Source organism: Apis florea, unplaced genomic scaffold, assembly GCF_048593485.1.
Source record: "Apis florea isolate Af1SG1 unplaced genomic scaffold, ASM4859348v1 contig_3802_pilon, whole genome shotgun sequence".
In the NCBI taxonomy this organism is placed as follows: Eukaryota; Metazoa; Arthropoda; class Insecta; order Hymenoptera; family Apidae; genus Apis; species Apis florea.
In genome coordinates this window covers 1136625-1164332 of record NW_028256863.1, presented here as the reverse complement: position 1 = coordinate 1164332, position 27708 = coordinate 1136625, and the positions used below count along the sequence as shown (strand labels likewise).

At 47.4% G+C, this 27708-nt stretch overlaps 1 protein-coding gene across 2 annotated transcripts; it reads right to left on the bottom strand.

Annotated features, from left to right (window-relative positions):
• Positions 1-107: 107 nt before the first annotated feature.
• ken (zinc finger and BTB domain-containing ken and barbie protein) lies at positions 108-27708 on the bottom strand. Of its 2 annotated transcripts, none has more exons than XM_003692807.4 (6): positions 22364-27708; positions 7320-7610; positions 7055-7227; positions 5139-5366; positions 4555-4846; positions 108-4480 (listed from the first exon to the last, which is right to left on the bottom strand). In XM_003692807.4, exons 2-6 carry the CDS (start codon positions 7605-7607, stop codon positions 4019-4021), a joined length of 1443 nt encoding a protein of 480 aa, XP_003692855.1. In that variant the 5' UTR covers positions 7608-7610; positions 22364-27708; the 3' UTR covers positions 108-4018. The 2 variants fall into 2 exon arrangements, with proteins under 2 accessions (XP_003692855.1, XP_012340653.1); XM_012485199.3 differs by having other exon boundaries at positions 108-4477.

The following is a 27708-nucleotide window of genomic DNA, read 5'->3' as shown; positions in this document are numbered from 1 at the left end:
TAAATTTGATGGATGATAGACAAGGATCGATGAATCGACGATTCGTCTCGTGAAGGAGGAGGAGAGGGAAAGGGATATTGATATGCCAACTTGTTTTCGCTCGCTTCTTTATCTTCTTTTCTCATCTCAATTAATTTATTTCTTGTAAATCTATGAACACTAAGAAAGCACGCGGGAAAACGTTTTTCTCCGCTCGGAAGATGCTTAAATTCTACTTGGGGGGGACACTCTGGCCAGATGTCCGAAGAACAAACGATTCGAGAAAATTCGAAAAAAATCAATACGAGACTTGTCATTATCTCGTTCCATTCCGACAAAGCTGCCAAAAAACTTTTCATAAATTTCTATTTCGATTTAACCACTCGAAAAATTAATTCTTAAACATTTTAACTTCGATCGATTATCTACTTTCTCGACCTCATTTACCGTCGAATAAAATATCGAGAAAATTTTTTAAGATTTTTTTTTTCTCTTTTCTCCCGTTTTAAGCGATCAAAGTGATAAAATTGAAGTTGAAAAAAAAAAAAATTCATCGAGGATAATATATCTTCTATAATGATTATTTCGTATTTTCTTATGACATCTGGCCTCAAGTGTACGTGTATTTGTGTGTATGTGTGTATATGCGTGTATGCGTGTACGTATCTCTGTATGCGTGTATGTGTGTATACACAATAAACGTAACTAATTAACGGTAAAATAATCTGTATACGTAAACCTAGTGCGCTTATGTATCGAGAAGAGGGGACAAGGGGGGGTTGGACGAGGGGGTTTGAAGGGAGGAGAGAGGGTTGGAAAGAGAAACGACGAAAAGTTAGTTACTAGAAAAAATTATTTAGGCGGCTCGCAGAAAAAAAAGGATCGGATGTCTATTCAACTTCTTCTTTCCACTCGCGTTCGAAAGATATATAGTATATGTATATATATATATATATACACATTATGTATATATATACACGTATATATATATATATATATGTTTTTTGTCTCTTCTCCTTTTTTATTCGAAAGAGCCACGAGCCTGCGAGTTTCGCCGAAGCGCGTTTGCACGCTAAACAATAATTATCATTTATCTTTATTATCATTTAGTATCACATTGCGTTCACTGTTTTGTGCTGGCCATTTTTGCCTGGCTTAAATGAGAGCGCACACCACCCCTCTAACCTCTTCTTACGTTCCTTTTTCTTTTTCATTTTTTTTTCTTTTTTTTTTTTTTTCTCCTTTTCCTTTTCCTCACTTCCATACACGCCGCGTATATTGCATGTATACACGCCAAAGGCGAAAATGGAACGAGCGATCTTATACCTCGTCCGGGATATAGTATGTTATTTTTGCGAACGCTATGGAAATTCTACGACTTCTGGACTGGAATGAGATTTTATCGATCGTTTATTCGTTACATGGAATTGTTACTTGTAAAAAAAAGAAGCAGATAAGAAGCTTTAAAGAAATTTCTTTCTTCGACAGGATTTTGGTCGAGGTTGGTTTAAACTCTCGATGGGACTTTAATAGATTTTATCGATTTATGGCAAAGTCAATATTTTTCACGGGATGGAATGTTTCACGGGAGAAAATTTCGATCCAATTTTTAAGATTAATTAACGCGAATTCGCGTTCCTTTCCTTTGTTATTCCATCGCTCGTTCCATCTCGTCCCCGAGATATTCGTATGGCCAAGGAGCTAAAGAGAGGTCGAGGCCCTTCTTCAAGGCACCTTAGGTAGTAAATACCTATCTACAAAAAAAAAAAAAAAAAAAAAAACTCATGACGTCCTGCGCCAACAAAAAAAAAAAAGAAATTAGAGAAACAAAAGCCTACTACTTAAAAAAAAAAAAAATAATCTATCTAAGAGAATCCTAACGAAACTTGGATTATTAATTCGAGTGATAATTAAAAACATCTCTTCTTCTCTACGTGAAAATTAATTAACGCTTTTTTCGTTTTCAATTCCTAAGCGAGCTCGTGTATTTCGTCATCATCTTACGCGTAATCTTAAGCCTATGAACACATGAAATCACTGCCCAATCGACCAAATTTTTGGACCCATTTTGACAAGGCACTCGAGTCGCTGAGATACCAAACAAACGTTTCGCGTGAATGGATAAAGAACGCAAGATGGGATAAGGATAAAAAGGGAGGAAGGGTTGTTGTTCACGATCGATTGGAAGACGAGGATTGTTGAATCACGTGGAAGAACATTGGGCAACGTTTCTTCAACGTCTTTCTCTCTCTTTCTCTCTCTCTCTCGCTCTCGTTCTCGCTTTCGCTCTCTCTCTCTCTCTCTCTCTCTCTCTGGACAATAGTTTGAAAAAAAAATAATAATAACAACAACAACAACAACAACAACAACAACAATTATTGTCGTTTCTTCCATCTTGAAATCGCCCGATAAACGTTCCTCCTCTTCGCGGGACGAAAGGAGAACAGCCCGATCGTATCCTTTTTTATCCGCGTTACGTTTACGATTAGACAATTTTTTTTTTTTCTTTTTTTTTCCCCCCTTTTCTCTCTCTTTCTCTCTCTCTCTTTCCTTTTTTTTTTCTTTTTCCCTTCCGAAAATCGGCTTTCACAGCTCTCCAGCAAAGCAAATTTGTTCGAGGCGATTGACAGGGCAGGATACCTAAAATCTACCTAAGACAGAAATCGGTGGAAAAATCAGTTGGTCCCTTTTTTCAAAGTGTAAAATAAATTAAATCCGTCCGCATTGTTTCCTACTACCTACTACATAAAACGGTTAAAACGTTATTATTATTTACACATTTGTGAGATTGTTTTGCGCGCGATCTGAGGTAAACGAGAGGTTCTTCTTCTTCTTCTCCTTCTCCTTCTTCTTCTATTTTTTGCTGCGGGTCTGTTGTGTGTCACGTGACGCGAACGGGAAGCGTTTTTTTTTAACGAAGCAATCTCCCTCTCTCTCTATTCCTTGCTCGAATAAGTAATAAAGACGCGACGAGAGAAGGATGCGTGTCGTCGTAGTGTATATTCACTTTGCGTGTGTATAATATATATATATATATATATTTTACTCGGTCGATCGATAAATTATTACGGCGCTCTTTTATCCGCGACAAACGGTCGTAATTGACTCTCGTCTCTCTTCGTTTCACATACACATACGCACATATATATATATATATATATATCTCTATGTATCCTTTTCCATCTTTCTCTTCTTATTATATTTCTCATATACTTTATTCTTTCGTTTCGACTTTCTTAACGCGTTTCCTTGACGCGAGGAGACCGTTGAACATTAGTCCGACACACGCACACACTTCCGATACACGAATACGTCGATCGCCGGAAATATGTTATTTGGTCAGAGTTACTGGTCATCGCTTATTATAATAACAATAATAATAATAATAATAATAATAAAAAGTGTGTGGAGAATTCGTTGCGTCGTTTTCGACACACAACTTGGAAATCGACGTTTCGCGAAAACGACGTAACGCTTTTTCTTTTCTTTCTTAATCGCGAAAGGCACTTCCGATGCTTCTTTATTTTCTCTCTCCCTCCCTCTCGAAGAAAGGGAGCAGGGGGAGGGAAAGGAGATTCGTTCGAAAAGAAGAAATCACGAAAAGTTGGTCGAACAAATAACGATTAGAATTTTTCGAAAATTTTACGAGCTTTTTATACGTTGGAATGAAAATATATTCGTAAATAATAATAATAAGAACGGATACTCTCGAGATCGTTATATTCGAAAATATGGCGAAGGAGGGGACTATTATTATTATTATTATTATTATCATTACCATCATCATCATCATCATCATCATCATCGTATCTCACGTTGATCACGGAAAAATCGGAACTTGAAAGGCACTCGCGCGTCACTTCTCCCGAAAATATGAAATCGACGGGACGGCGGCCTACTTTTTTCCCCTCCCCCCCGGATCGATTCTCGTCGACGCGCACGCGGGGCGAGCGCATCGAGGGGTACCGGGGGGGCGGAGGGAGGGGAGATAAAAGGGGGAAGGGAGGGGAATAACCGGCTAGTCCTATCCGTGTGATCGCTAGTCGTGCAGATTCTTGCTGAGAAGCAGATTGTTGTGGGGCCCGGACAGATGCCTGATGAGCTCTTGAAGGCTGTCGAAGCTCAACGAGCAGAAGCAACAGGTGAATGTGTTGTCCGGGGCCGCTATCACCCCTCTGTGCACCGAGCAAAGGTGCTTCAACAGGTGGGCCTTCTGCTTGAACATTGCGACGCACAGCCTGCACGCGAACGGTTTCTCGCCCGTGTGCACCCTAAGATGCGTCTTGAGGTTCCAGGACATGCCGAACTGTTTCCCGCAGTAGCTGCACCGATACTCGCGCACCGGGGTCGACTTGGGCGGGTCGTCCGTGGGCGGGGGCGGCGGCGCCCTGGTCGAGGGCAGGGCCCAAGAGCCCCAGGGCGGCTCCAGGCCCGCCGCCGTCGCCGGGTCCGCGCTCGGCGGCCTGTGCGATCCTCCGGGCGGCGTCACCGACCTGTCCTGCTGCGAAACCACGTTTCATCCTTATTTTTTATCTCCTATTTTCGAGGGATGGGTCAGGTATGGCGGGCACGTACCAGGTAGGGGGGTGTGGAGACGCTGAGGGGACGGGGCGCCTGCAGCCTCCTCGGGGTCTCGAATCCAGGGTTGAACGGCACGAAGGCAGGGTTCTGCGCGGGGGCGTTGTGGAAGCCTGGCCTCCGCTTCCTGTGCGGCGTCACGATGTACGCCTCCGCGGGGGGGATCGGTATCTCCTCGGGCTTCCGCTTACCGGGCTCCAAGCCCAACGCGAGCCGGGCGGCCAGCTGCCTCCTCCTCTCCTCCGCCTCCTCCAGCGACTCCCGCCTCTCCAGCAACTGTTTCTCCGGCCTGGAGAATACAAATTGTGTTTTGTATTCGTGTTGTATAGCGCGATTCGGTTGAAATTTTTTTTATATTTTTTATATTTTTATTATATTATATTTAATATATTATATATATTTTTTATATTTTATAATATAATTCTCTTATTGCCAGCTTGAGATCTGTTTTCGTAAAACGCTCGATATATATATTCGTTCGTTGTAGAGTACAAAGTGAAACTGAAATTTCGTATCCTTTTGTATATCTTCACGCATAACCAGTCAACAATATATATTTCAAGAAATTCGTCGTTCTTTACCTGGGCACGATGTCGTGGGAGCTCTCGCTGGTGGTGGAGGTGCCCGAATTCAAGCTGAGGTTGACAGGGTCGGAGCTGTCCCTCCGCCTGGGCGGCTCTATGCTGCTCTCCCTGTTGCCCTCCGTGAGGAGCGCCTCCTCCACGCCTTCCACGTCCACCTCCGCCTCCTCCTCGCACCCCTCCGTCTTTATGAGCACCGAGCAACAGTCCGCGGGATTGTTGGACTGCCTGGAACCGTCGATCGTCGGTCATTAATTCTCTCACTCCCTCCATTCTTCGAATTTCTTGGCTAATTTAACACGTTCGTCGCCCGTATATGGGTGATGGTTATCTTTCTTTCTCAAGAAAAATAATAATTTCAACCATTTATATTTGTATTTAAGAAGAGCCTTATATAGAATGTTGTATTGTATTATATGTATAATAATAAAATATAGGATATTTAATAATGGAATAAGCATTGAGATGTAAATATAAAATATGATATCGGAATTTAAAATTTAAAAATAATAGAAACAGAAAAGAGAAAGGACAAATATGATTTATTAGCGAATCATTCTGCATTTTTACATACAATTTTAAATCTAAAATTATACCGCATATGGTAACAGAAGTGAGTTGAAGTTGCCAATTGGAGGCTTGTATTCAGACCAAAATATTTAAAATTGACTTTGGAAAACTAACAACTAATATATATATATAAATATATCTCAATTAAATTTTATTATAAAATATTAAAACTACTTCTATGTTTATCGTAATATTTCGTGAGGAACTCGACGAAATCACGAACGTGTCAAAATGATCTCGAATTAACGTATTAAATGTTTTAAGAAAGAAAATTGTTTCGTGCGATATTTCAATGACGAATTCAATTACCAACAACACGCAGTTCTCAGATATTCTTCGTCTTCTTATATCTTCTCAACGAACAGAAATAAAACTCGGAAACTTTCAGATCTAATTTCAGGTCAAAAAGAAAATCTAACGACGTATTATTCCACGAAGCGATATTTTCAAAAAAAAAAAAAAAAAGTTTTCGAACGAATAAATAAATGTCGCTGCGTCAAATTCACGAGAGCGCATCATTATCGATCGATAATTTAAATTTAACACGTTCGTCGGCCAGCGTGACTTCGTCACGAGGCCCAAATGTTAAGAAGAAGACCGTAAGAACGTAAACAGAGCGATAAACGGAAATAGTTTTAATATTTTTATTTTATATATTTTAATATAAAAAGTTGTTATTCTTCATTAACTAATTCACCGATTCTGAATTAGTTGTCTCTACTTCTATTTCTTCGCTCCCTGTTTCGTTCGTTTCCAAAGTCAATTTTAAGCATTTTGATGAATATGAGCCTCCAATTGGCAACTTAAACTCAGTTCTATATTATCGACGGTAATAACAGGCTCCTGTATTACCATGTATAATTTTTTAATCATATTTGTCCCTCTTTTCTGTTTCTATTATTTTTAAACCTTAAAATTCTATGATTCCAAAGTATACCTTATTTATATTTCGGTGTTTATTCCATTAAATTTCTTTTAAAATTCCGCTTTAACTCTTTGCATTCACATCACTATCCTATATTTTATTATTATACATATATTTACATTAACAAATATATATATATTTTACACTAGTAAATATATGTATAATATAATTGTATATAATATAATATAACACTCTAGAGGGCTCTTCTTACTTGATTGACTTAACCATCTTAAATATAAATACAAATATAAAATGGTTAAAATCTTATTTTTCTTTGAAGAAGAAGAAGAAAGTTAATTTAACTTTTAAATTAGAGTAAATTTTATTATAAAATAATATTTTAAAATAATAATAACAACGCATCGATAACAATTACAATCGAGCACGATTACAGTTGAAAATGAAAAATAGCGATACCGACCTGCCGTCGTACTGGGACTCGTAGCTGGAGCTCTCCTGGCCCTCGGAGGGCTGAGGGGTCGGTATCCTTTCGGGGTCGGAGTTGGTGGAGGTCTGGGGCTGATTGGGCTCGAACAGCTCCGACTTTATCTGAAGAAGCTCGAACAATTCCCTGAGCGGCGTGAGCTCCGTCGACTGCGATAAATAAAACAATTTTTCCTCCAATCGTCGAAGAAAAATTATGATATTAAAATTATTTGGAAGGAAAGGGAGAAAATGATTCTTACCGGAATCAGAGCCTCTCCGTTGTAGAGGAACTCGAGGAGGTGGGTGAGCTGGGTTTTCCGCACCCCGGACAAGTGGACCACGTGGTCCAGGGCCGGGTTGCGGAGGAGACTAGCCAATAGGGGGCTGGCCGCTGCCAGGACGACGCGGTGGGCCTTCACCACCGAGCCGTCGTCGCATGCCAACGTCACGTCCACGTGACGGTCCCCGGTGTACCAGGCTCCGACCTCCGCGGCCAAGGTCGCTGGATGCTTCCCATAGTGGAGGGTCAGGAGACCGTCAGTATACATCGTCTGGAAAAAAAATTGAATGGACGAGGCGATAGTTAAAACAGAACTCGTCTTATTGTATCATCCTCTATTTATTCTTCCCCATTTTCCATCCTCTCGGATAAGCGTCGTTTTGTTGAGGCGACGTTTTGTTACAGAGCCAACCGTCGTTTTCTGGTGGAAATTCTTTCGCAACGAGGCGAGATACGCGTCCTTAACCCGATAAAATTGACGCTTGGGAGGGGGAGAGGGGGCGGGCGGGCGGGCTTGGTCGTTACACTAATTTCATCCTTCGTTCCTCGCCCCGCGTGGAAACGGCGGAAGGCGGCGGTGACGTGTCCCGCGAGATTACGTTTCACCGACGTTTCTCGCTCTCTTGCCTTTTTGCAACGAAACGTGATCGAAACGACGATTCTATCCTTGGTTTCAGCGGTGAGGGGAGAAGGTGAAAATGGATTTTTTCAGTGGAATGAATTTTTTCGATCGAGATCCTTATAATCTTACAATGTTGCAAACTGGCCTACCGCCAGTTTGGATTTCGTCGAGCCAATTCGCACGGGATGGGTAGTTGAGAAGTTGGAAGTAAACTCGATCGATAACCTATAAAGAATTCGCCGCGTGGAGAAAAAGGAAACCGATGAAGTCGGGTCGAGGGGGGATATTTTGAGCAACGAGTTACGTGTATTTCGTATTTTCGAAGGGAAGAAATTGGGAGAGAGAGGCTAGGATAATGGAAGATAATTTCGTTGAAATTTCGAAGGAAACGGTTCACGTGACGGTGGAATGATATAGGAGTTCGTCAGCGGGTATTCAACCGTAAGTAGCCTTCGACGAGTGATCCGATCGGATTGGAAAGGGAAGGCCTTGAGTAAGAGTCGCGTGAATCCCGCCTTTTCTTACGCGATCGCGTCCATTGCTTTCTCTCTTTCTTCCTTTCCTTTCTTTCTTTCTTTCTTTCTTTCCTTCCTTCTTTAATCGTCGTTCATTCGAGATCAAGGCCAGCTATATTCGATACGTTTTCAACAATCGCCGCTTATTTTCTCGTGAAACGAAAAAAGAAAAATGAAAAAAAAACTTGGCGTATCTACGCTAGAGATATCGATCTTCGATGTAAAAACTTCAACGCCGATATCGCGGCTCGTAATCAAAACGAGCCTCTCCTACCCAAAGATCGAACGAGATATAAGATATAACTGCGAAGAAGCGAGTCGAGGGACGGATCTCTCTCTCTCTCTCTCTCTCTCTCTCTCTCTCTCTCTCTCTCTTGGGGGAAAGGAGAGGGGGAGGGGGGAAAAGCGGTCCTTGGGCGAGAAACGTGTGGTACTGCTACGCATACGCAAGTGGTGCGGTGTCTCTCGGTTTACCGAGAAAATCGCTGAATAAGGAAATGATCGCTGGTGCGTCTGCGCCGTTTGTTGCTGGCGTTAGCAAGCACCACGGCTCGTGAAGTTCAGGGTCAATCGCTGGCCGACCGGCTGCATTACGTCCGCGCTTACGCTTACGCTCGTCTTTCTTCTTCTGTTCAGGCCTTGAAGACTCGCCGGGCGGGGTCTCGTGCCATTCGTGGGTAGGTGGGGGCAAGGCCCCGTGCCACTGGATGCAGAAACTCTGGCCCAGTTGTTCCTCGGGGTGGTGGAGGGGGTGGTGAACGATCGAAACCCGCCGATTTTACCTCGCGCGAGTAGTGCTCTTTGTAGGTGCTGCCCTCTCCCTTGATCGCTTCAACGACGCGTTGGTAACGGGACGTTGTCGGGTTCGAGTTCTACCTTGCCGCGCGTCGATAAATCGGAGCACGTCCGCGGCAAGCTTTGGCGGTGGATACGAAATCTCCCCTCGATCGAGAAATTGGAGCGTGTTCCTTTTCCATTCCCCCCTGCTTCCGTTCTTTTCCCGAGAGAAGGAAGCGGACGAAAAAATGCGACGCGTTCTTATTCGCTTCGAAGTCGTCTCCCTCCCCCGTTTGTGTAACATCTTCTTCGCGTATCATCGAACGAAGCTTTTTCGCCGAGTTGACGGCGAAGTTGATAAGAAAACTAGCTTTTTATCTACGGTATATATCGGTATTTACACGTTTTTCTTTTTTCTTTTTTTTTTTTTTTCTTTTTTCTTCTCCCTCTTTTTTCTTCCTCTCCTCTTCCTCACGGTTTTCACACGTCGTATACACCTCGCGTAGCGACCTCGCCGACGAATTAATCCTCACGTCGTAAAAGTGACCGTGTCATTTATTAACCCTTTCAGCGGTGAATAGTAGTATGGATATGAACGTTTCCTACTGTGTGACGTGGTGCGATTTACTACAATCATCGCGATCGTTCATCGCGATATTTAAGCTATTACTTTCTACACCGTGAAAATTATATAAAATAGACGCGAAGCGTTATTCCCACTTCAAATACCCAGTACCTATAGTATATTTCGTAACGCGTACACATTTCCATACCTACAACTTCTAACAATGACATTTGCTGGACGGCGAATGTATATGTGGCGATATTGCTCAAACGCTTATTTGACGGATGAAAGTAACGTGAGAGACGCGATAACGAAATACCCGATTCGTCGATGTATATTCGTAAGAAAGGATCGATCGATCGATCGATCGATTTCTCTTTCTCTTTTTTTTTTTTTTTTTTTTTCCTTTAATAATCGCCAATTTTTTAATCACTTCTCCCAAGTGAAAGAGAATGCGGAATGATGATCGATTATCGAACGAACGAACGAGCTCAACAATCGCGTGTCGGCGGTCGTCTCGTGTGCAAACGAAATCGTAAGACGTAACGGCTGGTTACGCCGTTTGTTTCGAGGAGGAAAAAGGAGAAAGATGCACGATGCGCAGTGGGAATTGGTGCAACGGCGAGGTTGGCCCGAGGTTGCGGCGTGTCGGAGCTGCGGAGCGAGCGGAGATAAGGACAAGAGGAGAAAGTTGGCGGAATTCGTAAATTTCGTTGCGCGAACTCTCGTCGCGCTCGCTTATCGCCCCGCGCATACTAATACGAGCTCGCGCTCGCGCGCGCACTTTCGGAGAGTTGCGCGCACACCGTGGCGCGCGCGTTCACACTCACACAGCCGAGGCGCAACGATGCGCAGTGCCATGTACACGCGAGCATTATAATCTTCTATCCGGATGGCGGACGTTACGATCTACCATTGAATCGAACAATGGCGAAACTGGGTTACGCAAATGTCGAGGCTGGAAATTAAAGCGCGAGACAACGGGGCCCGAGAGGGGGAGGATACTAGGCACCAGCATCGGTGCCTGTGAAAAAGATTTACTTCTCTCTCTCTCTCTCTCTCTCTCTCTCTCTCTCTCTCTCTCTCTCTCTCTCTCTCTCTCTCTCTCTCTCTCTCCCTCTCCCTCTCTCTCTCTCTCCCCTCTCTCTTTCTCTCTCGTCTCTCGCACGAAAAACCCAACTGTGAGGCCTTGATCGTCGAGATGAATACGAATAAATATTTTCTGTTCTTGCTCTTTTTTTTTTTTATTTCGAAAAAAGATCGACCGGCGAATTTTTTCTTTCTTTTTTCTTGTTTATCGTCCCTAAAAAAAAAAAAAAAAAAATGTATCCTTTTCTTACGAAGAGATAGCGTTTTCTCGATCGGGCTACGATTCGATATCATCAATCGCTCAACAACATATAAACGTTAATCTCGTTTCAGGCGAATAACGCGAATCGATCTTAACGCTGGCCGTTTAAAAACTTTGATTTTCATTTTTAACGATCGATTTCTCGAAACTCGTGTACGTATATATACACGTACGTATACGTGTATATACGTACATTTATCGATTCACGTTTTAGACACTTTCTACCGACAATTAAGTAACGAAGAAAGCGGCAGGATCCGAGTTACGCGAAAGCGAAACGTAACCGGACTATCGAACGCGATCATTGCGAGGCGAGTGTGAGGTGAGGTGAGGTAACTTGCCCAATTTTTTCCCCTGTTTTTTCCTCTTTCCTCTTCTTCTTCTTCTTCGCCGCGGATTTCGTACGAGTATGAATATTCGTCGTCGTGTGGAATATTGTATATTCTCGCGGAGGATTAAGGCGAGGCGCGGATTGAGCAACGAGAACTCGTTACGAGGCCTGTAATGGGGTCCAGCCGTTTCCGCTCCATTTTTTGTGGGCCCAATTACGTTTCGCCAGCCTCAATAGGCCGTGTTTCGCGGTCTCATCGGGGGCCGTACGTGCACACGCTCACGCAGACACCACGAGTGGTTCGAAAAGCACTCGCTCGGAACACCGTTCGAGGGGGTTTGCGGGGAGAGAGGCTGTCACCGCAAAATATCATCAACGAGAGAGAGAAGAAATTCCATCGAACGAACGAACATAGTCGTCGTCCCCTTTCTTTCCTTACCAGTCTCTTTCGGGAAAATTTAATCTGCTTTAAAATCCAAACGTTCTTCTTCCTTTTTATCGATCGAGTCCCCCCCTTTTTTCGCAAACTAGGAGAGAAGGATAAATTAGTTCGTCAACTCTCTCAGGTGGCGTTGTTGGGCTTGCGCGAGGAGCAGAGACGAGAGGAAAAGAAAGAGGCGTAATTCTAGCCGAGGGGGCAGGGTTATGACACCCCGTGACTCACACCTTTCCCCGATTTCGAATCGCTATTTTTCCAACTGGTCTCTCACGCTCTCCCTCTTGCGCATCGCTCCGTGACGTACTCTCTCTCTCTCTCTCTCTCTCTCCTCATTTCTCTCCGTCCCTCTCGGATGGCTCGCTCGCTTTTCAACCGCAGTCTTACGAAAACCCTTCTCTCTCTCTCTCTCTCTCTCTCTCTCCCGCCTTTCGGTATTACGAAAAAAAGAGCGATATAATAAAAAAAATGGAACGCGAGAAATGGATTGCGATAGTTTCGATATCTCTCCTTCCTTCACGAATTTAGATGAAATTTTTCTCTTTTTCGAGGGGGAGTTTCGCCACCTCGACTCGATTTTATTATTTTGTCCCCGTTGGAGGTTGTTATTAAGAAGAGATGGATAATACAGGCGCGTGTCAAAAGTAACAAGGATGATCGGGGAGGACTCGTTTCTCTCTCTCTCTCGTTACGTTAGGGGAACGACAGAATTCCCTCGGCCGATCGGCGGCGGTCGTCGAGTCACCGGATACATTTCGTTCAAGGCCAGAAAGTAAAAAGCCTTTTCAGCTGCACTTACGTACCAACCTAGCCGACTCTAACTGGTACGTGGCCGCACACACGCTCTCGCCCAGGTATATACACGCACGGTTGTGTGTCGTCGCCGCGTACGTGACACACGTCCCGCCCGTCCTTGTGTGCGCGCGTACGTGTGTTGCACGCGGGAACTCGTCTCTCTTTCTCCCTCCTCCTCTCCCGCCGCTCGCTCTCTCCTCTCTCTCTCTCTCTCTCTCTGCCTCTCGTTCCTCGAAGCGAAGCGGCTAGTTACATGATCCATTCATTATATAAGAACAATCGCCTTCTCTAATAGACGCTCCATCATTGTAGATCTGAAGGGCATGTTTGTTACGCGCGCACGCGCCTTGCTTGCACTTCTTCTTCTTCTTCGTTTCGCGTCCAGAGGGCTCTGAGAGAGAGAGAGAGAGAGACGTGCGCGAAAATTGACGAAATTGGGAAAAAATTGGAAAGTTGAATTATTTCGTGTTATTCTCGTCGAGGAGAAAGATTTTCCTTTCTTTCTTTTCTCCTTCATCTAAAAATCGTGCCTTCGATTATTTTTCTCGAGCCGCGGCTGATTAAGCCTTGTAAGGAATCCGCGGCGATAAACATGATGTCAGATGTAATATTGAGCGTCGCTCACTTTTTAACCAGTTGCATAACCAGAAGGACGGCCGAGAGCGTGGAGAGGAGCCGGCAAGGATCACGTGGAAACGCGGAAACGCGCGGAGGATACGTCGAGATTCCCTAGGAAAAAGGAGGAGGAAAAGAGGAAAGAGCGAGAGAGAGAGAGAGAGAAAAAAGTCTCGCGCGAAGCGTATAAGACTTTGGCAACGTTGCTCTTTCGAACGCTCGTCCTTTCTCCCCTTACATCGACGAGAGAGGCGCACGCGCCTCGCGTCGTACGCTATAAGTGCACGCTCCTGGTAAACAGGCTCTCCGTGTGTACCGGCCTTTAAGCCGCGACACACACATTGCGCCCCTCTTATGTAACGAACGATCGCTTCTCGCGAGTATCCTCGACGACACCAATCCCTCTCCCTGGAAAAATCCTCGAACGATCCTTTTCTAGTTTCTTTTCCATCGGATCCGAATGGATCGCGTTGGGTGAGGCGGCTGTAGACGGTAGACACGGTCGGCTCGACCACTCGTCAGGTGGCGAAACAGGCCGAACGAATGAATAAAAATGCGAAAGGGAGCGAGATTTCGATCGAGATTCAATGTCAAAGCCTCTCTCTCTCTCTCTCTCTCTCTCTCTGGCATCATCGTCTGGTCGGGCTGCACCTTTTACTGCGCATCGAGAGATGCAGCGGCGGCTCTCGTGGAGAAGAGTTAGTCATCGGCCGGCCGATATATATGTATATATATATATATATATATATATATATACACAGCGATTCAGGACTATTAAACGGATGACCTTTCACTACCTAGAAGATCTACATACACCTACACGTAGCGCGCGAGATACCCGGCGTGCATTCGCGTTACGCAATCGCGATCGTTCTTCCTCCCCTCTACCCCTCCCCGCCTAGCTAGCTCCCTCCCCCCACCCTTTCTCGTCTCTACGGTCGGACGCGCACGCACGCCGCCACCAACGTTTCGACGGATCCGAAGGGCAAGCGTTGTTGCTTGTTGTCGCTCGCTCGCTCGCTCGCGTTTCCTTCCAACGAATGCGCGCGCACACCGCATTTCTTTCTTCCCTTCCAACGTTTTTTTGGGAAGGAACGGTTAGTTGGTCTCTCTACGTTCGATGTCGTGTTATCGTCGGATGGAAAGACTCGCTTTTGTCGAGGGGAGATTTTGGAAATTGTGGTTGGGGGAACAACATTCGACGATGGGATGGAAGAATTTGATCAGCGTAGCTTATAGCAGCCATATTTTAATAAAGCCAAGATATCGGCTGCTTTTGGCACACGGCCTTGCTCGCGCCGTCGTATTATAAATGAGTCAGGCGGAAACGTCCATGCGATGACCAACGTTTCGCGAGAAGCAGTACCACCTTCCTTTCCCTCTCCCTCTCTTTCATATATCTTTCTCGAAATAAGCGATCCCCTCCCTCTTTTCTTATTTATTTCTCCGTAAATGTAAAATGTACTCTTTCGAGGTGGTTTGGATTTTGCGATGCATAGCGGCTGTGCATGGATGCGATCGTGGAAGAAGAAGGAAAGAAGGAAGGAAGGAAGGAAGGAAGGAAAGAAGGAAAAGGATCGATCGGTCGTGTTCGTTCGTTTGTTCACGGTTGGTCAGTCGTGACGGGACCACGCCAGTTTAACGACGACTTCCGACACGTTACGTCCAACTTTTCAAAATGTTACGCAATGTCCCGCCATTGCGGCTGATCGTCGCGCCCCCTCGCCCGCGCCGGATCCTGCCCAGTTGGAGGCGCCACTGTTCCATTCATTCGCAGCCGCGCTCCCGAAGTAAAAATTCACCTACATCTAATGCCTGAAGCGCAGCACCGAAAACTGTTTACCGCCTTCTCGAGAAGCGATTCCCTGCTTTCTCTCTCTCTCTCTCTCCCCCTTCTTATCGAAATTCCGTTTTACATCCTTTCGCTATCTGCATCGAACTTTGATACCGCTGCTGTTCACGTCGAATTGCGCGTTACGCTTATCCGCCGCGTTTATACCGTTTAGCCCAGTTTCCTCGATGCATGCTCGTATCAACCTTTTCACTCGCTCGAAAGATTCGAGAGGAGGCAAAAGCCACTCTCTTTCTCTCTTTCTCTCCAACCGAGAGTTTTCGATCGGGATCAAGCGTATAATTTTTCGGAAAAATTCGCTCCCGTAGTAGGTGGATTCGATACGTCGGATTCAGAGGAGAAAGGAGGGGCGAGGGAGAGTGGAAGGAAAATCCGCCAGAGGAGGTGGCGGCGGTCACGGAGAAAAGAGGTGGCGGCGTTCGAAAGAAATATCGAGCCACGATTCTCCTTTCCCTCGAAATCGTGGCATGGTGTCGAGCTATCCGGAGTGGAACGACAACACGATCCAAGCGTTCGACTAGAGCGGCGGCGGCGGCGGCATGCGCCGCGCGCTACGCGATACTTTTATGCGCGCGGGCTCTCCTGCACGCTGGACAACGCTTACGTAATCGCAATGATCTCACGCCGTGGGTGGGGACCGTTGTCGCTAACGCTCGCGCGCCTACACCGTGTCCAAAAAGTGCGCGCCAGGAAAATTTCTCTCTCTCTCTCTCTCTCTCTCTCTCTCTCTCTCTCTCTCTCTCTCTCTCTCTCTCTCTCTCTCCCCTCCTCCCGCAGAGGAGTCGAGTCGGCCGAGAAAAAGGAAAAAGCGAGGCGATATCGCGCAACCAAGTCCCATTGTTCCATGCGAACGCGGCCAATTTCCAAACGCCGCGCTACCGATTTTTCGCCGATCCGGATCTGGGAATTCGATGTCTTGTCCCCGCAGCGTGAAAATAGAAATTGATGTTTTTGTCTCTCGAACGTTTGCTCTCGATGCAAGGTTTGGAAACGCGTGTGGGAGGAGGGAGCGGGTCGGTGCGAAATTCGTAGGTATGTAGGTCGTCGTCGCTTGAGCTTTAACGGGGATGATTGGCGTGTTCACGAGAGAGAGAGACGGGAGAGATTACGGTTGACGGCGCGTGCGTGGGAGCGAGAGAGAGAGAGAGAGAGAGAGGCACGGCGCACGGCGAGCCGAGAAAGTTTGTCGCCTCTTTCGAGCATTGCGCGAATCTCGAATCGGGGAGAAGAATTTTGTGTGTGTGTGTGTGCGTGAGAGAGAGAGAGAGAGAGGAGAGAGATAGGAATTGTAGAAACGTCGAGGCGGAAATTGATCGACGAGGCGGACGTGCGTCGTCGTAATCGAGGAGGTTAGAGAGAGAGAGAGAGAGAGAGAGAGAAATGGGATATCGATCGTGAGCAATAGCGAACGATGTTCGCACCTTGTCGCGGAATAAAATCGCGAAACAATCGCAGTGCTTTCGATCAGCGACTCGGAACTTGTGTGTTTGCGAGACGAAATTTTCCGGTTCGAAAGAAAGTTCGTGTTTGACCGTGATTCAATGATAATTCTTATCTTATATTATTCGTAACGCGTGCGAGAAATTGCTCGTGGAGGAGAAAAACGAAGAATTTAAAGATATATAGTATATATATACACACACTTGAGACTCGTGAAAAATAACTTTGGAATTTTTCCTCCTCTTCCTCCTTCTCCTCCTCCTCCTCTCTTCGTTCGAGTCGAGAATGTTTTCAGATTTTTCCTACGATCGTATCTAAACTGGCGGCTGACATCATTCGTAAAAAAAAAAAAAAAAAACCTTTTTCCTTCTCCTTTCCCGATTCGACATTTTATCCGCCGATTCGTTTCGCGCGAATCGATTCCACCGCGCGCGCGCGTAGGTGATCGGAAATAATACCACCACCTCCCCTCCCCTCCCCTCGCCACCACCATTTATCGACAATTTATTCTCCTATTCGCTCGCGCCTCTCCTATATTTGTCCCGAGCCAGGCGAATAACAGGTTCTTCAAACGGCGCGTAACTCGCGTTTCCGACAATTGGTTACGCGCTCGCCTCCCCCTCCCCTCCCCGTCAACCGTTTTCGGAAACTCTCTTTCTCTCTATCACTCTATCTCTTTCTCTCTCTCCCTCCGCTGAAAATTGGGACACTTTCACTGTCGTACGAACTACTACTCGCCACTCGACCGGCGGCCATATTTCATCCGACTCGCCGAAGAAAGTCGTGCCGAGATATTCGTTCGTTCGTTCGTTCGTTCGTTCGTCACCATTTCGAATTTCACTCTTTAATAAATTCTCCGTCGATATCGAAAAGGAGAGGAGAGGAGAGGAGAGTAGTAAAGTTTGGTCCTCTCCTAAAGGGATCGAATCGAATCCCTCCAAGGCCGATTCTCCAGCGATAATTTTTCTCTCTTTTTCTTCCCTCCCCCCTCCTCCCATTTTTCTACCGCGTGTACACACACACACACACACACCGCACGTAGCAGCGAGAGCAATAAAGCGGGCGAACGGTCGAGAAGCGAGGAGGAGGAGAGAGGGGAGGCGAGTCCTGCTGAAAGCGCGCGAGAGGCCCGTGTCTCTGAGTGTGTGCGTGCGCGCGCGCGATAGATGAAAGTGAAAGGGAAGGTAGAAAGGGTTGGCGGACGTGTACACTCGTGGCCGCTGTTACACGCCGTGTGGCCGGGGCCCCCCGAGATTTACAATCGCCACGAGCCGCCGCCGAGGGAAGAGGAAAATACCAGCGAAAATACCACGAGTACCGTGTTGCACGCCTGGCCCCAAACTTTTCGCCCAAGAATCGTAGTATCTTTCTTCCTTCCTCCTCCTTCGAATCGTATTCTCCATCATTTCCCTCGCTCGAGGGAAAGAGAGACAGAGACAGACAGAGGGAGAGAGGGAGAATAACACTCGATAGAAAAAGAGGGAAGGAAAAAAAAAAGTTTGGCACGGAGCCAAGTATTCGTGTTCGTTCGTGTTGAACGATAGCTAAGCTGTCCAAGTAGGCGAGCGTGTATATTCTCACGTGTGTTGGTAATTGACTTTTCAGTCGGGCAGAAAGAGATTGTTACGTTGTTTCCTCGACGATTGCGTGGGTGAGGAAAACGGTCCGCGCGCGATAATAATTCCGACAAAAGTCGAGCATAACATTCCGCCGCGCTGTTTACGGGCTTCGAATCGTGAAAATTGTGCTCGAGCTCGACTCGAAGGGCACAGGTTTTCATTGAGCCAATGAATATTTCTCGATCGTCGAGTATATCGAGTGTTCAAGGTCGATTCGTATTTCCATCTCGATTCCAGAGAAATTTCAACTTTTTCCAACCTCCCGTCCCCTCGCCCCGTGGAAGAAAAGAAGGATCGAGTTTTAATTTAATTCCGGTTGACCGTGAAACGAGGGGAAGGAAGGACGAAGCGGCGTTCCGTTGGGCAGGGAATCGCGCGATGTAATCGTCGTATCTGCCGATTCGGCGAAACTCGGCGGCGGCTCCGAGTGAAAGTGCACGGCAGGCGAGCGAAACATTTTCGCCTTCGACCGCCGCCGTCTCTTGAACCGTTGAAAATCGGCGCGGCCAACTTTTTCTCTCTCTCTCTCTCTCTCTCTGCGATCTTTTCCATTTCGCCCGGGGAAACGCAACGTTTTTCTTTTTCTTTTTTTTTTTTTTTTCTTTTTCTTTACGTAACTTTTCCAACATCTCTCGATCTTGCATCGAGAACGGAATTGCGCAGAGAATTGTTAAAAGAAGGAGGAGGCGCGAAAGTGGTGGTTAGAAAACTGGTGGAGCCGAAAGGAGAGACGAGAGAACTCGAGAATTTGTTCTCTCTCTCTCTCTCTCTCTCTTTTTCTTTCTCTTTCGCGGCGCGAATCGCACGCGCGGATTCCCACGGTGCGAGATAAGAGACGGGTGGAGAGATAAAGGGAGAGAGGGAAAGGAGGAAGAAAGAGAAAAGGAAGAAGAGGAGGGGAACGGAGGTAAAAAAAGGAGGAGGAGGAGGACGATGTGGGAAAAGAGGAAGCTAATCAGAAGCGGAAGTACGCTCTGGCGAGGCCCGAGGCCTTGAGAGAACAGACGTGTGTATATGTGTGTGCGTGGTAGAGTCGACAGCGCCGCCGCAGCTTTTAGCTCTTTTAATTGCAACTTTATTTAACGCGCTTACACACACACACACACACGGAAACGTGTGCTGCTCCGCCAATCCCAGCTTAGTCTTAATAACCGTCGTTTCTTATCGAAGAAACTCTGTCCGAAGGAAGCGACCGTTGGGGCGGAAGGTGAAAACGATGTGTGGAAAGAGGAGAAGCCGCGTAGAAAATATCGAACCGTCTCTCTCTCTCTCTCTCTCTCTCTCTTTCCAGCCGAAAATTCGCTCGACCGAAGTGTCGAGCTCGGTTTCTCTCCTTCTTTCAAAAGTCGCGACGTGTTTTGGAAAAGGGAGGGGACGACGTTAATTTAAATATAGGAAAGGGGACACCCGGTACGTGGCGCGTACATAACCACGTTCGTGATTATAGTTATCTCGCGGCACCTATATTAGTTACAATCGGGCCGCGATAATCGAGTTGTTGTTATCAACTGCGAACATTTCTATGGAGAGCGATAAATGCAGCGAGCGCGTTGCACGGTCTCGTTTTCGATCCCATTATTCCCTTCCCCTACTCGATGAAAAATCGAGTGATTGGCGACGCTTCCTACTACTTTTCGAGAGAGAAGAAGAGAAGAGAAAGGTTTATTCTACTCTTTTGTTCTCGATTTCAATTCTTTTTTATTTTCGTATCGCGTTATAATTTCGTTATTACGTAATTTATGAATTTTGAAATGAACGTGCGAGGGAATATTTTGAATAATCGATTCGAGCAACGATTGTTCGCGCGAGACGTGGAAGGAGAGAAAGGAAATGCATGCACGATCCTGCTACCTGTCTGTCGCCCGACAATTAATGGAAGAAACGTAAGCCACGTTGTTACGTAAGATCAATCGGACGTGATTCACGAACGATTTAGCCGGTTGTCGGGGATCGATCATCGGAAGCGATCGATACCGATAGATCGTGTATAAAACGCGACGTACGTACATTGTCTTGGCGCGGATATCGCGTCCCATCCGTTTATACACCAGCTTCGCGTTCAATTAATTAAACGATTTCACGACGATTGCCTTCCCGCGGATCGAAATTCGGATCGAGACTCGTCCACCTTTCCCCCCTTTTCGTCGCGAGAAAAGAGAAAAACGAAAAACAGGTGTTTGAAAAAAGTTACGAGACGTTTAAATTTCTCCGGTTTCGCGTAAACTCGCCTCACGTTGGAATGCTCACGTTCGTTCGATAATTGTTTTTGGATTAGCGAATGTTACGTCGAATAATAATAATAATAATAACAACAACAACAATTCGCACGTGTCGTATAAAAATGAGAAAACGATCTTGCATACACGCAAGTGTGAAGTGTGTGTATTCGTTGAGAAGGACGTATCCATCGAAGAAGGAAGATTTTCTTTTCTCTTTTTATCGAATCTTCACACGAAACGAAAACTGTGAGCAAAGTAAACCCGGAATTTCGAAACTTTCGTTCAAACTCGTCGAGAATCTCTTGCAGAGATATTGGGAGAGGAGTTCCATATGCACCGACTATATCCGAGAGCGCAACATAAATATATCCGGCAGATAATGGCCACATGAATACGAAATGGCGAACGTAAAGACGCCTTTCGACGAGCCCGACCTTGACTCGAGATCGCTTTTTCTTTACGATCCGTCATCGCGAGCCATTGATGACCACCACTGTAGAAACTCGCGAGAACTCCCTCCTCCATCTTCTTTTTTTTTTTTTTTCTTCTTTTTTTTCTTCTTCTTTTCCCCTCCTCTCCCCCTCCTCTCCTTCCTCCTCCTCCTCCTCCTCCTCTTCCTCCTCCTCCCTCCCACCCTCTCTCTCTCTTTTAAAAACAGTTGCGCAACCGACGTTCATACGCGACCATGGAACACCTGAACTTGAATTACACGTTCGGAAGAAACGTTTTTATGCCGCTACGCGAAACGAGTGGTAGTCAACACGAGTCTCTTTCTCGCTCTCTCTCGCTCTCTCTCTCTCTCTCTCTCTCTGTCGAGAAACTTCGAAACTTTTTCTGAAGATCGTCAAGATATCGGGCGAAGGACAACAATGGGCAATAAAAAAAAAAAAACGGCAAGGACAACGACGAAGTTGTCGGTGAAATTGTGTTCTACGTTCCTCGCTGCGACGAATAACGCGCACGAAACATCAAGTGTAAAAAAATTCCTTTCGCGTCTAAACTTCTCTTCTCGATCAAGTTGAAATCGCTTGGAAGTTTTTTCTTCTTCTTCTTCTTCTTCTTTTTCTTTCTCGAATCTTTATGCCTTCGAAGCAAGAATAAATTTCTCTGCTAATCGGGACTACATATTATATCGGCTGGTAAGAAAATAGGGAGGAGAGGGGGGGGGGGAGAAATGTATATCGACGTACTTTCAAATATCTCCACTTTTGGATTACATAATTAGACGTAGCTCGAAAAATGTTACGTAAGTTTCGTAATTTTGCAACTTTCTCTCTCTCCACACATATATATATTTATATATATATATATAAATATGAAATAAAAAAAATTTTTCATTCAAGGCTCGCACGATTCGATCGTGTTTCCTGGATCCATATACTGTCTGTCTCTCCGAAATCGAAACGTGGAATTGTCGGTTCTCGATTCGCGCGCCCAATCGGGAAGGAATGCCGGTTCACTGCTCCGATAATTTCCCTCGTTATCGTTCGCAGTTCGAATGGAGAATCTATACCCCGAGCCCGGAAAAATACACAATCGAGAAATCTCCCCTTGAACTTGTTCAATTTTCATTTTCGATCAACGCTTTCGTTACATATATATACATATACACACGAAAAAGACGTTTAAAGACGCGCTACATTTCTCTCTCTCTCCCCCTTTTTTTTTTCTTTTACGACGAATATAACACGACGAACGAAATTTCCAGAGCGAAAATTTAACAAGCGAGATAAGTTCGAGTGAAATCGCGCGATGTACACGTGCATGATTTGGCGCGTGATAAAGTTACTAAAACGTAAATTACATTTATTATTACAGGGACGGGGAGGAGGAATGGTGAAGATGAAAAGCGGATTATTATGGTTAATATATCGATGTTGGGCTCACCTTTGTCGTTCTAATCGTCCGTAACCTTAATCCAATAAAGACGGTATCCAAAGAAAGGCGGTCGGCGGTCGGGTGTTTCCCTTAAGACTCTCTCGAGGAGTCACGAAGCATCTCCACGAGCCGACGACCCGAAATCCCGTGATAGCGGCGACGAGGACGACGGTACAGGCACGTGACATACATTGATGTACCGGAACGTGTATCACCACCGGCACCACAGATCGCACCACGTCTTGGATGAGCGCGGTCGAGCATGAACCGATCCGATCCGATCCGGTCGACGAGAAAAATGGTATTATCGGCACTTAGGTGTATAATTAATAATATCACACAATTTTTCCTCCTCTTCCCGCGCACTTTTTCTTCTCGAAGCACTCGCGTACGTCCTCTCCACGTCTCGGAACCGGGCTGTCGTCGAGCAGATTTCGAGCCGATTTCGATCGCGAATCATCGATCGCCTGTGCACTCAGGAGAGGTGGAAGGGGGGTGGAGGGGGGGTGGGAGGGAAGAGAGGCTCGCTCTCGATATTTCTCGATTAATAACAGCACGTGGTGGCACGCGTTTAAGGGGCGGTATTCGTCACACGCGGGATCCCGTCATGCTGCTGCTCGTCGTCATTACTATCATCATCGTAATCATCATCATCATCATCATCATCATCATTATCATCATCATCGTGATCGTCATCGTCATCCCGGGGGGCGTAATTCGGTACCGTGACTCATGATCACGCCGCGCACTTTTCTTTCGGTCGTTTTTTTCTTTTTTTCTTCCACTCCGCGAGAAAGACGACGGATCGGCGGCGACGGCGACGACGCGGAGAAGAACTTTTTTCCAACGGGGTCTGCTCCGTTGGCTGGCCAGGGTCAACCGGCTGGCTCCGAGCGCGGCACTTTTACCCGTTGGGTACTCTCAAGGACTCGGAGGTGGCTCCTATTCCTTTCTCTTATCCTTTCGCGCGCGCGCCTTTTTTATCCCGCTAACCTTTTTAAGCGCACTTTTAATTCCGCTGTCCCCGTGCACCGTTCACGGAGCTTTTATCGCGTGGAAAGAACGAACGTCTGTTCCCCAGATCTGAGGACGAGGCGAGGATCGATTTTATCGTGGAGAGAGAGAGAGACACCACGACGCCGAGAGAAAATCGAGTCTCGAGGTTGGAAGGGTGGAACGAAGTAGTAGTAGTAGTAGTAGTAGTAGTAGTAGTAGTAATAGTAGTAGTAGCAGCAGTCGGAAGATTGGAAAAATACGCGATCTCGTTAGGGCTGAGAAAGATAACAAGTGGATTCAGCCACATCCGGATCGTCTTTCAAACTTGTCCTCCGCAACTGGTGTCCTCGACGAAGAGTGAGAGAGAGAGAGAGAGAGAGAGAGAGACAGTTTCCTCCTCTCTCTCTCTCCTTTTCCTCTTTCTCCACGAAGACCACGCTCGTTTCTTTCACCGACCCACGCTCCCCGCGTTTCCTCGTCGTCGTCCACCCTCGGGGACGATCCACAACGACTCGTGCTCGAACACCGTATCTCCACTGCGTATCGTTCGCCTTACGATTTCCTGCGCCGGATCACGGCGCGCTCTCCCTCCTCTCTCTCTCCTTATTCCACTTGTGCCTCTCTTCTTCCTCTCTGCCTCTCCCTTTCTCTGTCTCCTTTCTCTTCTACGGTTTTGTAATCCGTTTTACGAAACTTCTTCTCTCGCGGCGAGCCCGGCCGCGGGTCGAGGCGGGACGCGCGGGACGCGGCCGGATCTCGAATTATTCGGTTGTGTATCCAACCTTTTCCACGACACGCACGCACGCACACACACACACGCACGCACGACACGTACACAGGCGAAGGGATCCTCCTCCTCTTCTTCTTCTTCTTCTTCTTCCTCTTCCTCCTCTTCCTCTTCTTTCTCGTCCCGGAAGTGGGTTACCGGTGGGACACGAACGACGACCTTGGGCACAAGCCGCGTTTCGTAGCGCACGACACCAAGAGACACGACGAGCATACGAGACGGATCGTTTCCATCGCTTGTGGGACCTGTTGGACACGGTCGACGATTCTCACGGCACGGCTGTGAATCGGCGCACCACCACTCTTCTTCTCGCTCTTCGCCGTTTTTCACTCGCCGACGGGAATGCGGCGAGAGAGAGAGAGAGAGAGAGAGATTTCTTCACGACGACGCGGGTTTAGAAATTGTCGTCGTTGCGATTCCCTTGAATTTCCCTCCTCCTCCTCCTCCTCTTCTTCCTCCTCTCCCCCCCTCTGTCCTTTCCCCTCCGTGTTTCGGTCCCGTTTCGTTCCGTTTGCTGCGCGATTTCGTTCCGAGCCGCCTCGACAATCACCGTGTTCCTTCCGCGGGAATGGTGGCGGCGATCGTGGTTTGCTGCGTGCGCTCGCTCAGGAGAGAGAGAGAGAGAGACGCGCGCGCGCGCGCGCGCGCGCACGGGTCCCGGAGAGAAACACCACAGTTCGTCGCCACTCGGGTGGCAAAGTGGGACCAAATCCGAGAGCCGAGGGGGAGGGGGAGAGAGAGAGAGAGAGAGAGAGATATTCGGGTATATTGGCCTACGAGAGGAGGCAGGATCGGATTTTAGCGCGTTCCGCACGCGCTCCCGCGAGCCCAACTCGGCGGTTTCAACTTTTACTTTCAGCTCTTACACAACGCGGAGCCCGCTCTTTGCTTCGAGTACGTAAGCGGCAACCGAGCGAACGTGGTAGTGGTGGTGGTGGTGGTGGTGGTGGTGGTGGTGGTGGTGGTAAGCAGCAGCAGCACCAGCAGTCTTTCGCTCTCTCGCTTCCAACCTTCTTCTCCTCCTTTCCTCTCTCTCTCCTCTTTCTCCTCTTCTTTCTCTTCCTTTCTCTCCTTTCACGATTTCACAACTCTCCTCCCCCACGCGAGGTGGTGGTGTTCCTCTCCTCTTCGCTCCTCCCTCCCTCTCCCTCCCCCCTCTTCTCACGCGGAGGAGAACGCTCCCCTCCTCCTCCCCGCCCGTTCCAGGATTTTCCAGAGATCCGTTCGGCGCCCCGGCGGCGCGAATTAGGCGGAATAACGGTGATGATAGGGATATATCCTCGCGAAACGTCGACGATAATCCCTCCGTCCTTCTTCTTCCTCTTCCTCCTCCTCCCCTTCCTCCCCCCCTTCCTCCCCCCCTCCCTCTTCCTCTCCTTCTCTGGGATTCGAATAGTAGTAGTAATAATAATAATGATAACAACAACGTGAACAACAACAGGAACAACAACAAGAACGAGAACAGCAACAACGTCGACGGCGACGAGGAGGAGAAGTGTATGGTGGATTGTATCGTGACGAGAAGGTGGCTCGATACGGTGAGGCAGACTCCTCGGCCGAAGAAGCACGTGCGTGGACGAAAGCACGTGCGGATGAGCACGTGTCCGGTGTTTTCGTTCGGCAAGAACGCGCACTCGGATCGCGCTGATAACGAAGCGACCGACGACGCGCGCCGCTGTTGTGCCAACCGATGCGCCCGAGATATAATGCGTTGTCGTCGGATAATAATCGCGGAGGGAAATACTCACGACGGTGGAAATGAAAGAAAAAGAAACGTCGAGCTATCCGCGTCGACCCGCTCCTCCCATTGGATCCACAATGGGACCCGGAACACGGGTTCAGAGGCGATCAGGAGGCCACGTGGCCTCCACGACGACGACGACGACGACGACGAGACGACGAACGCTCGCGAAACGTAACGTACGTACGTACGTACGTACGACCACGACCACGACAATGAGGATCGGTGTAACGACGGCAACGGACACGCCACGACGAACGCGATAAAAACGTCGCGTTGACAAGTTAGTCGGTCGCGATTGGCTTTCACGAATTTTTGTTTTCTCACTCGCTTGTACACGACGCGCACGCGAGCGAGCGAGCGAGCGAGCGAGCGTGCGCGGCCGGGATACGCACTCGCGCACACCACTACTTCTTTTTCTTTTTCTTCTTCTTTTTCTTCTTCTTCTTCTTCTTCTTCTTCTTCTTCTGTTGCACAGAAGCGACGACGACCACCACACGTGTATATACGGCGATCGACCACGATATGCGTTTTTCGCGCGCGATCTCTCTCTCTTTTTCTCGCTTGGCCGGAGGAGGACTTCTTCAGGGAGAGAGGGTCTCTTCCGGTCTCCGCGGAGTGTGTCTCACTGCTCCTCGCTCCGTCGTAACTTTTGCGCAAACCCGGGACCCTCTCTTACTCTTTTACCTCTCTCTCTCTCTTTCTCTCTCTCCTTCCTTCTTTTCTCTTTCCCTCTTTCTCTCTCCCTCTCCCTCTCTGTCTCTACCGCTCTATCCTCGTCCAGGCTATGATATTTCTCTCTCTCTCTCTATTTCGCTCCCTCTCTCTGTCTTTCTCTCTTCCTCTGCTTGGTCCTAGGTAAACGCGGAGAGAGGTAGAGACTCTGGGCAGTCGACGAGAGACTACGATGGTAGTGGTGGTGGTGGTGGTGGTGGTGGTTGGTAGTGGTAGTGGCGACGGTGGTGGTGGTTGATGCGATTCGCCGATTGTGATGGTGGTGGTAGTGCACGAATACCGGTCGAAACGCGCGTATATACTATTGTTCACCGATCGGAACGTGGCAGGACGGTGACAGTGACGATAATGGTAACGGCGCTGGTAGTAGTGACTCCTCTCCACGACGATGACGACGACGACGACGACGACGACGACGACGGCGACGGCGACGACGACGATGGTGGTGGTGGTGGTTGGTGGTAGTGGTGGTGGTGATGGTGGTGGTGGTGGTAGTGGTGGTGGTGATGGTAGAGAAGAGGCCAGGTGGGCCCCGTGGCTTAGAGGCGAGGCCAGAAAGGGTTGAGGGTCCGAAAAGCACGGTTCTCTCTCTCTCGAGAACTGGCGGCGGAATACTCACGCTAGAGAGGAGACCTCGCGAGCCTCGTGAGTTGGTTTGTAAAGGGACCGTAGTATTGGTTCCTCGTCGAGTGGCACCTCTCTTCTCTTCTCTCTTCCTCGCTTACTCGCTCTCCCTCCACCTATCTCTTTCCTGCGCTTACTCTTTCCTCCCACCATATTGCCCCTCCACCACCTACCTACCTACCACACCACCACCTTCCTCTCCTCCACTCTCCCTTTCCCCACTGGTGCTCTCACTATTACATTACAAATAGCTCTCTTGCCTAGGCCACGTTTGTGAGGTGTTGCTCCTTCCGTGTACGTTTATATATTCGCCTCGAGTGTGTGGTGCGTGCGTGTACGTACGCGCTGTATGTATGCCGCTCGCGCGATTACAAACTCGCCTCGATTCACGTGTGGAGCCTGTGTTTGTGTTCCACGATGCACATGCACCAACTGTCGTACGATAAGAGCACAGACTTTGTCTCTCTATCT

Bases quoted from the DNA above. Each gene is read 5' to 3' on its own strand.
- ken (XM_003692807.4), bottom strand. From the start codon at position 7,607: ATGTATACTGACGGTCTCCTGACCCTCCACTATGGGAAGCATCCAGCG. The intron at 5,367-7,054 runs GTCGGTATCGCT...CGACGGTTCCAG, and splicing joins GAGTCCCAGTACGACGGCAG to GCAGTCCAACAATCCCGCGG. The intron at 4,481-4,554 runs GTACGTGCCCGC...GTGGTTTCGCAG, and splicing joins TCTCCACACCCCCCTACCTG to CAGGACAGGTCGGTGACGCC.